Consider the following 13,179-nt stretch of genomic DNA (forward strand, 5'->3'; position numbering starts at 1 on the left):
GTGTCCTCTGCTGAGACACACAAAGCGCCACACTGTTAAGATACCAATGGGCCTCTTTAAGGGAAAGACCAGCGACACACTGATTGGTTTATTTCATGTTACATCCAAAACACACCCATGATTAATTAAGATAATTAGTACACGCCTTTTGCACATTTAGAGCCGCGCAAGATGTATTTTTTGCGTCCTTGCGACACCCAGGACACACCGACGCCCTCAGTCCAGCTCCGTGTTCCACAATTGACAGATCCATATTGTCTGCAGAGGGACAATACATACCTGATATAAGTTTATTTGTACTCTTTACTCACGTAAATTTAAGAAAATAAAGCGTTTAGCAAAATTGATTCTAAAGTTTTGAACAAACCTAAGATGTAGGGATGTACTGAATATTTCAAATTTATCGAATATTCAGCAAAAAAGAATGCATTTCGGTGTTTTGCCGAATCAATGTTTTATTTTGTTTAGTTTCATTTATGGCAAAACATTGTCATTTTGGTGCATCATTCCTCAGCAGTAGTGTAAAATCCTAACGTTCCTCTTTTTCTTTTTTTCTCTGTGTTTTTTCAGTGGTGATCAGATGGGAGTAAATCCTGTGGATCTTCTGTAAGCTGAATGAAAGGATGGTGCAGACCTGGACTGGGACCCTATAACTATTTCAGAGGCTGAACTCATGTGTGAGCAGAATCCTATAGACTGCTGCTGGTGAACTGGATCAGACTCAAATGGATCTTTAGATATGGACCAGTTCTACACTCGGTTTGTGTACCAGCACTCTGAACAGACACACTGCAGTGGGCAGTTCTACAGTAATAACTCACTTCGGCTTTATTGTTATTTTTGTAATCACATCTTTTTTTTGTTGCTAACATCAGAATCCATCCCTCCCCCGTACCTCACCGTTCCTTCCTTCACTTTTTATTGACCTTTTCTTTGATGCACTCCACGTGGTTGCTGGCACTGTTGAGTAAGCAGAAGCAGAACTGTGCTCTCTATCTGCACTTTACTTTCTCTGTGGACGAGTAAAATCCAACTGGAGCTTCCGTTGTACCCTTTGAGACATAAAAAAAAGTTCATTGATTTGTTTGTAAGTTAATATAACACAATTTTTATATACTGATAAATATATCAATACCAATATATCAATTAGCTACCGTGATAGCTAATCACCTTCTGTTCACTACAGAACACACTCAATTCTGTCTGAATTAAACTACTTCATTTAAATCTTTAAAATTGGATACAATTTTGTAATGAATGGACCAATAATAAATTATCCAGATCAATATTGAAATTACATTGTTTTTACTGACGTCCATTGAAGATAAACAAGTTTTTTTTCCTTCTGTAAATTCAAGATTTTTGCATTATAACAGATTTATACTACTGATACAGTTCAGAAAATAACTACATCAAGTTTCTGATCAACACTGTGTCCAGCAGAGAGAGTCTGGTGATTTTCTTGCTTAAACTCTTTAAATTATGTCAAAATCATAGTAAAAAAAGTACAGCATCTCTCCACATGCTCCAGTTTTCTTCTGTTTTTTTTTTTGTTTTACACATTTGATGAATTTAATGAATGTGAGAGTGTAAGATTACAGTATAAGACCAGTTTTATGCATTTGTTTCACCCTTTCCCTGCTGATATTGATTGATTCAGTGCTGATTACTGTACAGTACTGGATTGATACCATCTATATGGTTTCCATCTATATGAATTGGTTTGGTTAATAGGTGCCATTATGTCATTTACTGGGATTATTTCATTTAATTACATTCATTAAAAGTAATATAAAACTCTAATCTCTCTCAGACTGGATCAGCTGCTGTCTCCACAAGGGGGCAGCACCATCAAACCCAGCCAGCACACAGCCATGCCCTGCCTTTTCTATTCATGTGGTTGGTCATATGGTGTGTGATAGTGTTTTCCCTGCTAATTAGAGTAAACAATGCTAATGACAGCAATTACAGGGAGATTATCAATTATCCAGCTCATCAGGAGTTACATCAGCTACACTGATCCCACAGAAACTGTTCAGATAATCCGAGCTGTGCTTCTTTCAGGACGGGGTGTGAGTCACGTCATTACAATTCAACGCGAGCCAGTATTACAACTACCCAGATACACAGCATGATCCACCATAAATAAATAACAGCACCTCTGGCACTGTGGGATACATGACCAAACAGCTGACGTCTGCTGTGTTTTATGGGCTCTGAAGCCCTGCGGTCTCATTGTGTTGGTTGCGCACAGTAAAACCCGGCCGTGGACAGGATGTCATATGTCCATCACTCAGGGGAGGGAGAGCACAATGCAGTCTGCAGTAAAAAAAAACGCTTTGGGGGGATTTTTGGAGAACAGGAACCGAGCTCATTCTGGGGGACGAAAAACATCCACACCCATCTGACTGAACGAGCCAGAAACAGATAAGCTCTATTTGATTAAAGAGGCAAATTTCCAACCGTGCTCATGTTTTTAACCCTCCTGTTATGTTCAGCTGCAAGAAACAGCAATAATAAGCCTGGATAAAATAATAATCGCCCTTTTAAAATCTCAATATTCAGCTCTGAAAAAAAATAAGAGACCACTTAAAAATGATAAGTTTCTTTGATTTTACCAAATTGACCAAATAGAAAACCTCTGGAATATAATCAAGAGGAAGCTGGATGATCACAAGCCAATAAAACCAAGCTGAACTGCTTACATTTGTGCATCCTGAGTGGCATAAAGTTATCCAAAAGCAGTATGTAAGACTGGTGGAGCAGATCATGATGCCAAGATGCATGAAAACCAGGGTTATTCCACCAAATATTGACTCTTAAATCTTTATGAATATGAACTTGTTTTCTTTGCATTATTTGTGGTCTGAAAGCTCTACATCTGTTTTTGTTAGTTCAGCCATTTCTCATTTTATGCAAATAATAGTATGCTGTAAATTATAATATTTCTTCAATTTGTCATTAAACAGCAACATATGCTTTTCCTTTCCTTTATTTATTGTTGGGAAAATCAGCACTACCCTCAACTGCTCCAGTGCGTTCCCCTTGATTCTTTTGATGGAAGCCAGAAGTAGAGTTGATAGAGAGACAGGATACTTAGATCTTCAGCAAATTAGCAATTTATTACAACAGAGCTCTGGGAACCCCTTCCACTCAGACAGAGTTTCAGTAGAAGAAGTTCCATGATCCTTACATTTGCAAGACCTTATATCCCCAAAATCCCCCCCATACATACTGTGCAAAGGTCAGTTAAGCGGTTCCTCAGCAACTGTTTCTAACTGATTAAGTTAAATCATTTATTGATTACTACTGTTTTCTATGTGTCCTCCGGCCTCATCTCTGCTGCTTAGGCGCTGACTTCTGCATTACATGCTACATACTGGACATTCAGTTTTGAGGTGTCAGCCTAACTGTCCTTTGCACACTCACCCACATACACAGTTCAGGTCAAATATCCAGAAACATCTCACTAGTTTCAGACACTTGAGTCAGCCCAAACAAGATCACTCACATGACACTTCATTCTCTTAATCATAATCAGGTTTTTGGATTAAATGTCATTTTGTCTGATCAGCTGAAAAATACCTTTAATATTAATATTTACTGTTTCTTAACATTATGCACAATAATTTGTATTGACAGTTATTTAAATGTTAACATGTCATAAAAAGATCCTTAAGAATCCTAAAAGGATTGCTCCACCATCAAAATCATTAATCATCTTGAAAATCTCAAAACAACTCCTACCCCCTAATTTTACTGGATGACGTCATGTCTTGTCATATTATATTTAAAAATTAACACTGTGAAAATTAAAGGGATGGTATAATAACCAAAAAGTGGTATGTTGCCTGAGGGCAAGACCATGCCATAAAGGGTTATATTTCGTCTTCAAAAAAGTCCTGACAAAAATGTGTCAGATGTAGATTAATTATGTGTTTTTAAACTGCAGGATTGTTCACAGCTCTGCTTTTTTAATATGGGATCCTAATGTAATCATAAATAAATTAAATCTCAAATAGCACTGCACAATATATAACTTCAACATCACAGGATGTGCAATGTCAAATACAATGTTTTAAAGCTTTTTACTTTATTTAATACAGAATTATTAATAATTATAACATGTTCAACTCTATTTTTAGTAGCGTAGTATACAGTATATCACAATGTCAGTTGTTTTCCATGTTAATTTGAACAGGAAACTTCATTCAAAAATCCCCTTAAAATAGAAGCCAGTGATCAGATTATTTGTGGTGAGAATAATTGTCTACAGTAATAAACCATAAAAAGCAGATAGAGATCAAATTCCTTTAACAGATAAAAGTGAAAGTCCTCAGGTCCTCATGTGACAAAGCCGAGTCTTTTTCAGTTTATTTTCACCTTCACTCGTTTCACTGTAAACTCTTGTCTGTTCTGTACCAGCAATAAACTGTAACCAGCGAGCACCAGGTATCAGCCCTGTCCTTCACTGGGGACTGGATTATTTCCAGATGACTGTACAGTTTTGTTTTCTATTATTACATTTTATGAAACACTGTAATTTTGTTTTTTAATGCAGATCAGACTATTATACAGAGTTTCAACAGATTATTGCAATATTGAAACATTTCTAATGTGCAAGGTCAGATCTTTGCAATTCCCATAAACAGAGATCATGTTTCATCTGCGTAAATAAAGCACTAAACAGCAGTAAATCGAGTAACTGATTTTATTCATCTACAGTAGTGATAGACAAAAAACATACATATATAACATATATATATATATATATATACAGTATATGGTCTGTGTGCAATATGCAGTATAAGGTATGAGAAGCTTTGAGAGTCACACTGATCACAGAGAGGGTGCCTGAAGTAGGGGTCTAAGAAAATATCAATATATCAAAGTATCACAATATTTTGTCTTGCAATACATCAATTCTTAAAAACAGCTTCAACTTTAATTCAAATTATTAGTTTAGATGTAAAGGGTTCAGCTGCTGGTTTATTTAGTGTTGTGTTTAAACCGTGCTCACTAGAAGAAGATTCTTTTACTCAGATTTTATTTATATGATAATGTTTTATAATATGAAAGTTTTTTTTTTTTTTTACCTAAAATTCATTTAAACAATAGCAATATATTCATTTTGTTCACATTATCACATATCATTATGATATATTGAATTGTAACTCCACAGTGTTAGTCTGTAGGCACTGTGGTTCAAGCGTATGGCTTAGAAAGTCTGGCTTTAAATTCATATCACTGGACCTTTTTTAAAATACAAACATTTGACTTAGAAATGGTGCAGTTTAACCAAGAGTGTAAGAAAATATAGATATATCAAAGTATCACAATATTTGTTTTATAATACTATTATATATATAAAAAAATTACAGATATATCAATATTTTTTAATTAATTTAGATGTAAAAATTGGTGTCAGACAGGTGGTTATCTAAGGTGGTGTTTAAATCCCAACCACTGAACAGCAGTGTTGCACTCTGACAGTAAATCCCACTGTTCTGACTGGATAAAGAGTTGTTTTTTTTACTTAGATTTTATAAAGATGATAGTATGTTTTTTTCTTTACATTATGAGGGTTTCTTTCCTAAAATGTCATTTAATTAATGGCAATATATTGAAATGTAAGCCCTGTAATGTGATCTGTATCGTATCACCCTAGTGTGTAGGCACTTATGATTTATGTGGCTTTGCAATACTGCATAAATCTCAGAAACAGTATTGATTTTTAATGATTAGTTTACATGTAAAAAAAAAAATCTTTAATTTTAAAAATCATATCATATATATAGTTTTGCTTACAGTATTGCAATATATTGTGCTATACTGAATACTGAGTTTCGTATTGCCAAGTTCTTGCCAGTACCCAGTTGTAGTCTGTAGGCTCTTTGGTTTAAGCAAATGACAGAAAAAAATTGCTTTAAAATATCAAATTTTCAACTTTGCAAATGTGAGCCTGAGAACATTTTTCAACAGAAGACTGAAACACAAATTACACAAATTGCTTTGGTGTAGTCTGAAGGTCTATTTAAACAAACCGCTCAGCTGTTTCCCCACGTCAGCGGCTCAAACCAGTAAACGATTCCAAGCCTAGTTTAAACAAACCAGCCCTGTTTATTTACAGCGTTTATTAAAAAAACATATTTAGACAAAGTTTGTTATTCTTTCATTTCAATTCAATTTGGGTTGAGTTTTTTTTTTTTTGCTATTACAGTAAAATAAACCAGGTCTTACAGGGTCGGTTTCCCATACAGTGAATAAGCTGAGTCCAGCCCTACACAGCTTTCTGAATAGAGAACAGAGAATGTAAAATAGGACTATGATTAATAAATCTTTCTTTAATGGCGCTGCCACTATGAGTGGGAGATCACAGGTTCGAACCCCCACTCATGCAGCTTTGCCATCAAGCTGCCGGCGCTCAGAGGGAGCAAAATTGGCCCTACTCCCTCCGGGTGGGTAGATGGCGCTCTCTCCCCACATCACTCCTAGGGTGATGTCCACAACACAGGGCGTCTGTGAGCTGATGTATCTGAACAGAGCCGCTGCGCTGTCCTCCAAGCGGCATTACTATTACTACTGATAAGGGGAGTACTACTGAGTGGGTTGGGAAATTGGCCGTGCAAATTGGGGAGAAAAGGGGAAAAAATTTGAAATGATACATTTAAAAATTTAAAAAACAATTTTGTTTGTTACCGGTGACTGTCCTGTGTTGTCTAGGGCCTGTGAAATGCTATATTTCCCACATTCTCCCCTTTTTTCTCATTTTTTCCCCAGAATTTCCTGAGATTTATAGTTTTTTTATTAATTTTTTGTCTAAAATTTCATTCTAAAACCTCAATTTCATAAATCCTTTTTCTCTGCATCTTGCAAATCACAATCTGGGGAATTTCAGTGTGAATGGGCATCTACACTGCTATAGGGAGAATAGGTATATCTACAAAATGCTTTTGGGTTTTTTGTGAAATCACAAAAACAGTATATTAAACAGTATATACTAATTTCTCTGCAGGGCCACATGTGATGCTGCCTTTAATATCACCTTAGATATTTATATATATATATATATATATTTATTTACTTATGACTTTCAGGCTTATAATGTAAATACAATGTGATTTTGAAAACAACACAAACACCCTGGGTAAATACTGTTTTCAGATTAAATTTATTTAACAAAAAGCAAAATAAAAGCATGAGCTGTGCGCTATCATCATCATCCAGTAGAAGTAATCAGTAGAATGTTTGTATTTAAATTTTTATTTTTTTCCATGTGTGGTTGCAAATAAAACATTAAAAACTAGACTGCAGTTGCTGTTAAATAAAAGTGTTTCACTAGTAAATAAAGTTTGTGGTGCGCTTTTCTCATAAATGCCACAGTTCTGACAAGAATTTCGTTTTGAAATATTATAAAATATTTAATCACAATAAAAAAAAAATTGTCTTTAAAAAACATTTTGGTTAAAGTTTTCCATGATATGGGCCCTTTATTATAGTTATAAAAGGTACAGTCTGCTTCCTACATACAGTAGTATGAGTATCATCTATAATAGTTTTGTTAGTGCAATACTGTACTATTATAATAAACTATAATAAGCCATAATAACACTGTGGTTACTGCTGTACTAGTGAGAGCTCAATATTGACATATATGTATAGATAATGTAATAATGTGTGCATTAGAGTGATTCTAAGAGTGAATAATAATATAATAAGGTTATGTTAAGGTAAGTGATGGAAAACTGAAACACTTAAAAGGGGCTTAACAGGCTTAAAACATCAAAATAACCAAAAAACAAAAATCAAATAAAATTCAATAATGATTCAACACGGCTGACTGTGATAATGCGTTAAATCTTTTTCCCTCCACATTGATTTTGTACAGATAATAAAACATGCTCTGCAGAAGGCGAACTGAAGGAAAGCTGGACCCCCCGCTCTATTTAAGGCCTTTGGGTTTTCAGCAGCTACGCCACAGTAACAGAGAGAGCCTCTGTCCGGCAGAGTGAAGAAAAAAATAAAAACAGAGAAAAATCACTCATACTGAGTAAATATAGAGTCCATTAAAATATTGCAGAATCAGTGAAACCCACGGCTCACAGTTAGCAACGTTACTCTGCTTCAATCAGAATTTAAAACCCTGGAGGAACATGTGATTCACAGGCATGTTTAACATACAGCTCTGGAAAAAGAAAATTAAGAGACCACCCTTAAAAAATATGATTTTCTTTGATTTGACCAAATTGAAAGCTTCTGGAATATAATCAAGAGAAAGATGGAAGATCACAAGCCATCAAACCAAGTTGAACTGCTTGAATTTTTGCACCAGAAGTAAAGGCATAAAGTTATCCAAAAGCAGTGTGTAAGACTGGTGGAGGAGAACATGCCAAGATGCATAGAAATTGTGATTAAAACCAGGGTTATTCCACCAAATACTGATTTCTGAACTTTTAAAACTTTATGAATATGAATTTGTTTTTTTATGCATTATTTGAGGTCTGAAAGCTCTGCATCTTTTTTGTTATTTCAGCCATTTCTCATTTTCTGCAAATAAATGTTCAAAATTATAATATCTTTATTTGAAATTTGGGAGAAATGTTTATAGTTTATAGAATAAAAAAAACAATGTTCATTTTACTCAAACATATACCTATAAATAGCAAAATCAGAGAAACTGATCCAGATACTGAAGTGGTCTCCCAATTTTATTTTAGAGCTTTAGTTCTGCATGAGCTTAGTTAGGATGGAAAAACAAACAAATCTCAGAAAGTCAAGCCACCTTAAATTTACACCCTTAAGAAGGGGTTGGGCAAAGACATTTGGGCAATATTGTATATTTCCACAAAACAACCACACAATCTCTAACAATCTCATTTTTGCTGTTTTTACAATTTGACATATGAATATGACAGTTGTTTCATGAATTATGTCCACATTTCGGATCAATAGAAATGCATTAAAATGACTTCAGAATCACATTACACCAGAACATTGTAAGCATCACCACCTCTGCAGAGAAATCTGTATTATTAGGTTTCTCCTCAATCAGTTAAGCAAACATCTTAAAAGTTCTCTTTATAAGTGAAGTGATTCAATACAAAATAGCAACATTTTAAGCTTAGCATTTAATATAATAATATAATGTAAATATACTGTATATTATTCACTGAGAGTTGCATGTTGACGAACATAGGAAGTCCCTTCATGCGCGTCGGCTGAGCAGAACTTAAACATATTCATGCACAGATTCACAACCCTGCGAATCTAGGTGTTTAGGTGCTTAACCTTTTGAGACCCTTTGTCCTCTTATGAGGAAATTACATTCCTGCATTTCTGCATCATGATTCTACACTTTTTTTTTAAATGTTAACCCTGTCCTCATACATATGGAGACACTGCCTGTAACATTTAGTGGTCGCATGACAACATTACTCTCAATTGATTAAAAATAAGATGGTGGGAATCCCAGTCACATGTTTCTACAGCCAGTCCAGACAGAAACATGGGCCAGGTAAAAATTCTCATCCAATTTTACGTTTGAAACTAGTTTATTTACTTACTGTAGAAAGCAAAAATTTTGGTTTTGTGCTAATTGCATCATCATTAAAATAAACTATTGTCTCCTTATAAGGGCAATGTTATTTGCAAAAAACAACTTTCTGTACAAAGTTTAGTTTTTATACTTGTTCGGTCCTACTGATTCCACATAGATATAATCAAAAATGCACACCAAGCAAATGTTCGGGTCTCAGGAGGTTAAAGAATGCTGTAGTTTAAATAATTGTATGTGTCAGTCCTCCAGCTCTGAAAGTCCCTTAAAAAAATTCACATTTTCAAAAATACAAAAGCAGAAAAAGAATTGTAAATAGCTCTGCAAATATGCAATAGTTAGCTAGTGGTATTTATTCAGGAAAATAAATGTTAGATATTTTATAGACATATAAAAACTGGTCCCGCAATGGAGTCCATCATTGAAGCTGTTAAAAGGACGCGTTACGGGGTGGTAATACAAAACACACAAGACCATTTACGCTAACTGCTAAATGGTGTGTCACACAATCAAGATATCGCCACAGGGTATTATATTTAGATTCAGTAAATATCTTTAAAAATGTTTTATAAAATGTACAGGTCAAACACCATACACACACACAAGAACACGAACACACACACAATAACATATACACACAATTTGCCCTTGGATAATTGTTGCAGTGTAGCGGAAAAGGGACCCAAATAACATGCCTATTAGGGGCCTTTATGATTACCCTAATTAGGACCCAGAATTGGCCATAAATATGGATGCCCACTAGGGTCAGTATTAGGCTCCATCAGGGTTGTACACTATTTATGAGGTCTAGATAGAACCCATATGATAATAAGGTGGGCTGCAATGAAAAGGTCTATTTGGGAAGCCCAACTGAGTCCAAGTAACACCATAAACCATGTATAAACCCACCTGGGCCACCTGGAACACACTTGGCTGACGTTCCACCCACATGAGCTATGTGAGCTAAGATCTGAGCAATACAAGCAATACAAGTTTTTAAGGCACAGATTGTTGCATTCCAATGCATATTTGATGTACCCAAGCTCCGCCCACTTCAAAGAAATGATACTGAAGCTCAAATCAACTTTAAATTCGAAAATTTAGAATGGTGTTTTTAAATAGCATTAATCTTGGGTTTTTTTGTGTAGTCGAATTAATGTGGAATTAAGCTGGAACTAAGCTAGCATTAGCATTAGCTTTGTGGCAACCAGACGCTCAATGTTACTCAATGTATGTAGAGATGTGTTGTAGCAATAGCAATAGCAATTCTAGCAATAGAAGCTATGAAACATTGCACTGGTGGGAGGAGCCACATTGTGTAGCTTTTATTCTTTAAATCTAATGGTTCAATATCTGAATAAACTACAATGCAAGTTAGATCGACTCATGCTCTGCCCACTGGGCTAATTACAAATCAGCACAATGTTAGATACTAAAAAGGTTAGATACTAACATTTTAAAGGCATGTTTTAGATGTAGTGATGGTCTCAATTTAGCATTAGCATTAGCATTAGCATGGTGGCAAACTCGTCCTTGCCATTGCCATTTCCAGCCAGCTCTACCCAGCTCAGTAGCACAGCTTTTTTAAAAAAAAAAAAACTGGACAAAAGGGATACACAGAATACTTGGCAACCAAGATTATTTGCCACTTTTGGTGTTTGAATGAATGAGTAAAAAGGTTTGAAAAGCAAGACAAAAATACAATACAGTGCAGTGGATAACAACACTGCCTGCCAGTGAGCTACCATGTGGGAGACTCAATTCCTGGGTTCAATTCCTGACCTGGGTGACTTCTAAAACTACATGTAAACTCCTATCACCTCTGTAATAGAAATAACCTTGTAAGTCACTCTGAATAAGATGCTGTAAACATTTCATTTATGCACTGGTGGAAAAAATGGCTTAATGGCTTAATCTTAACAAAGACCTGTAAAAAAACATGCTCTGTATTCAGTTTTCAGCCTAAAATGTTCATTTTGCTGTTCTGTAAAGCTGGTCAATTCTAGCAACAGTAGCTATGGTAGAACGCATTGGTGGGCGAAGCATAGATAGACCAATCCCTGCAAAGTGAAAAAAAAAAAAAAAAACCTTGCCCAGTTAATGCTTTCTATAATGTGCGTCTCTAATCATTTTGATCTGTGTTATTGATATAAAATTGCTGATATAAAAGAATATACGTATAAATATATGTCAGACCCTCTACAGCAAAACACAGAAATACTGCATATGATTCTACACAAACACACACACACGGTTACACACACACAAACACACACACACACACACACACACACACACTCAGAAGTGTAAATGTGAGTACTGGTCCTCCAGTGGAGGAGAGTCTATAGTCAGTGCCACTCAGTTTGGGTGGCTGCAGAAGCTGCGCAGGTGCCTCTAGGATGGGAGTATTGAGCGAGAGTGAGGGGTGAGGGGTTGGAGGTGGTCACAGGGGGGCAGCACTGCAGCCTGTCCAGTGGTTACATGTGGTTTTTTTTGGTGGGGTTCGGTGCAAACAGTGGCACGGCAGCCTAAAGCTCAGAGTTTAAAGGTCTCTCATGCGCTCTGGTGAAGTTATAAAGGGTAATGGTTATTCCTCTCGGGCTCGGTTATCTGCAGGCTGGGTACGCTACGCTCCATCTCCTCGTTATCGGCCGAGTCGGACTGGTCGCAGCGGGGAGGCCGATCTTTGAAGAAATCTGAGACGTATCGCACCTGTGAAACATCACAGCACCATTACAAACTGAGTTTGCAAAGAATGAACTTACAGATCAACAGAGCACTGAGCAAAAAAAAAAAAAAGAGCATAAGTGGCTGGAGTGGGAAAAAAAAAGCAAAATATGTGCTCATATTTTGGCCCAAGTAAAATTCTTTGGCTATTTCTAAATGTAACACCTTTTTGATAACAAAAATCTTTTTGTATTTGTATTGTTTAGATTCATTTCGGACCAGTCAAAAGTTTATATAATTTTTCACAATGATTTTTACATTGTAAATTTAATATTAAAGACATTAAAAGCTACACAGGAACACATGCAGAATAAGTTTTACACTTTAGATTATTTTAAGTACTAATTATTTTGGAGGATTAATTTGGAGGACTAACACTTTTTACTGTTTATAACATCATTTCATGTGTGTCCCTTATTTGTTTATATGTATTTAATATTAATCTAGAATGTAGAAATAAATTAAATAAAGAAATGAAGAAAACACTGAATGAGAAGGTGTGTCCAAACTTTCGACTGGTACTGTATATGTAAAAAATTAAATTGGCCACTCTAACCTTTTCTCATAATTGGATTCATCTGTGTATATAGGTCAAGGGTCAATAAGTTTACCAAATTTTGTGTTCCAATAATTAGTGTTTAAGGTATTCCAATCAATAAGACGACAAGGGTGCCCAAATTAATGCACCTGCCTAATTGTGTTTAAATAATTATTGTAGACTTTTTGTAAATCCTATAAACTTCATTTCACTTCTCAAATATTACCGTGTTCATCTGCTATATGATATGTTTAACTAAAAATGCTGATCTGAACAACCAAACATTCATAAAAGAAAATCATGGAAATTATGAGGGGTGCCCAAACTTTTTTATACCAATGTACAGTAGGTGGTCTTTTAA

General features: G+C 35.4%; 2 protein-coding genes across 3 annotated transcripts in view; one reads left to right on the top strand and one right to left on the bottom strand.

Moving 5' to 3' along the window:
- The window catches only part of tle2c (TLE family member 2, transcriptional corepressor c), a 43,484-nt gene extending 39,038 nt beyond the window's left edge, over positions 1-4,446 (top strand). For both annotated transcript variants that reach the window (XM_022678951.2, XM_049478829.1), the window contains one exon: positions 571-4,446. The gene's annotated coding sequence lies outside the window, so the exon portion shown is untranslated. The remainder of the gene's footprint in view (positions 1-570) is intronic.
- Positions 4,447-11,144: 6,698 nt separating this feature from the next.
- The window catches only part of plpp2a (phospholipid phosphatase 2a), a 42,519-nt gene continuing 40,484 nt past the window's right edge, over positions 11,145-13,179 (bottom strand). Inside the window, exon 6 of the mRNA XM_007258433.4 lies at positions 11,145-12,265. Coding sequence (XP_007258495.1) covers positions 12,125-12,265 — 141 coding nt within the window. The 3' untranslated portion in view covers positions 11,145-12,124. The remainder of the gene's footprint in view (positions 12,266-13,179) is intronic.

Source organism: Astyanax mexicanus, chromosome 4, assembly GCF_023375975.1.
Source record: "Astyanax mexicanus isolate ESR-SI-001 chromosome 4, AstMex3_surface, whole genome shotgun sequence".
NCBI classification, from domain to species: Eukaryota; Metazoa; Chordata; class Actinopteri; order Characiformes; family Acestrorhamphidae; genus Astyanax; species Astyanax mexicanus.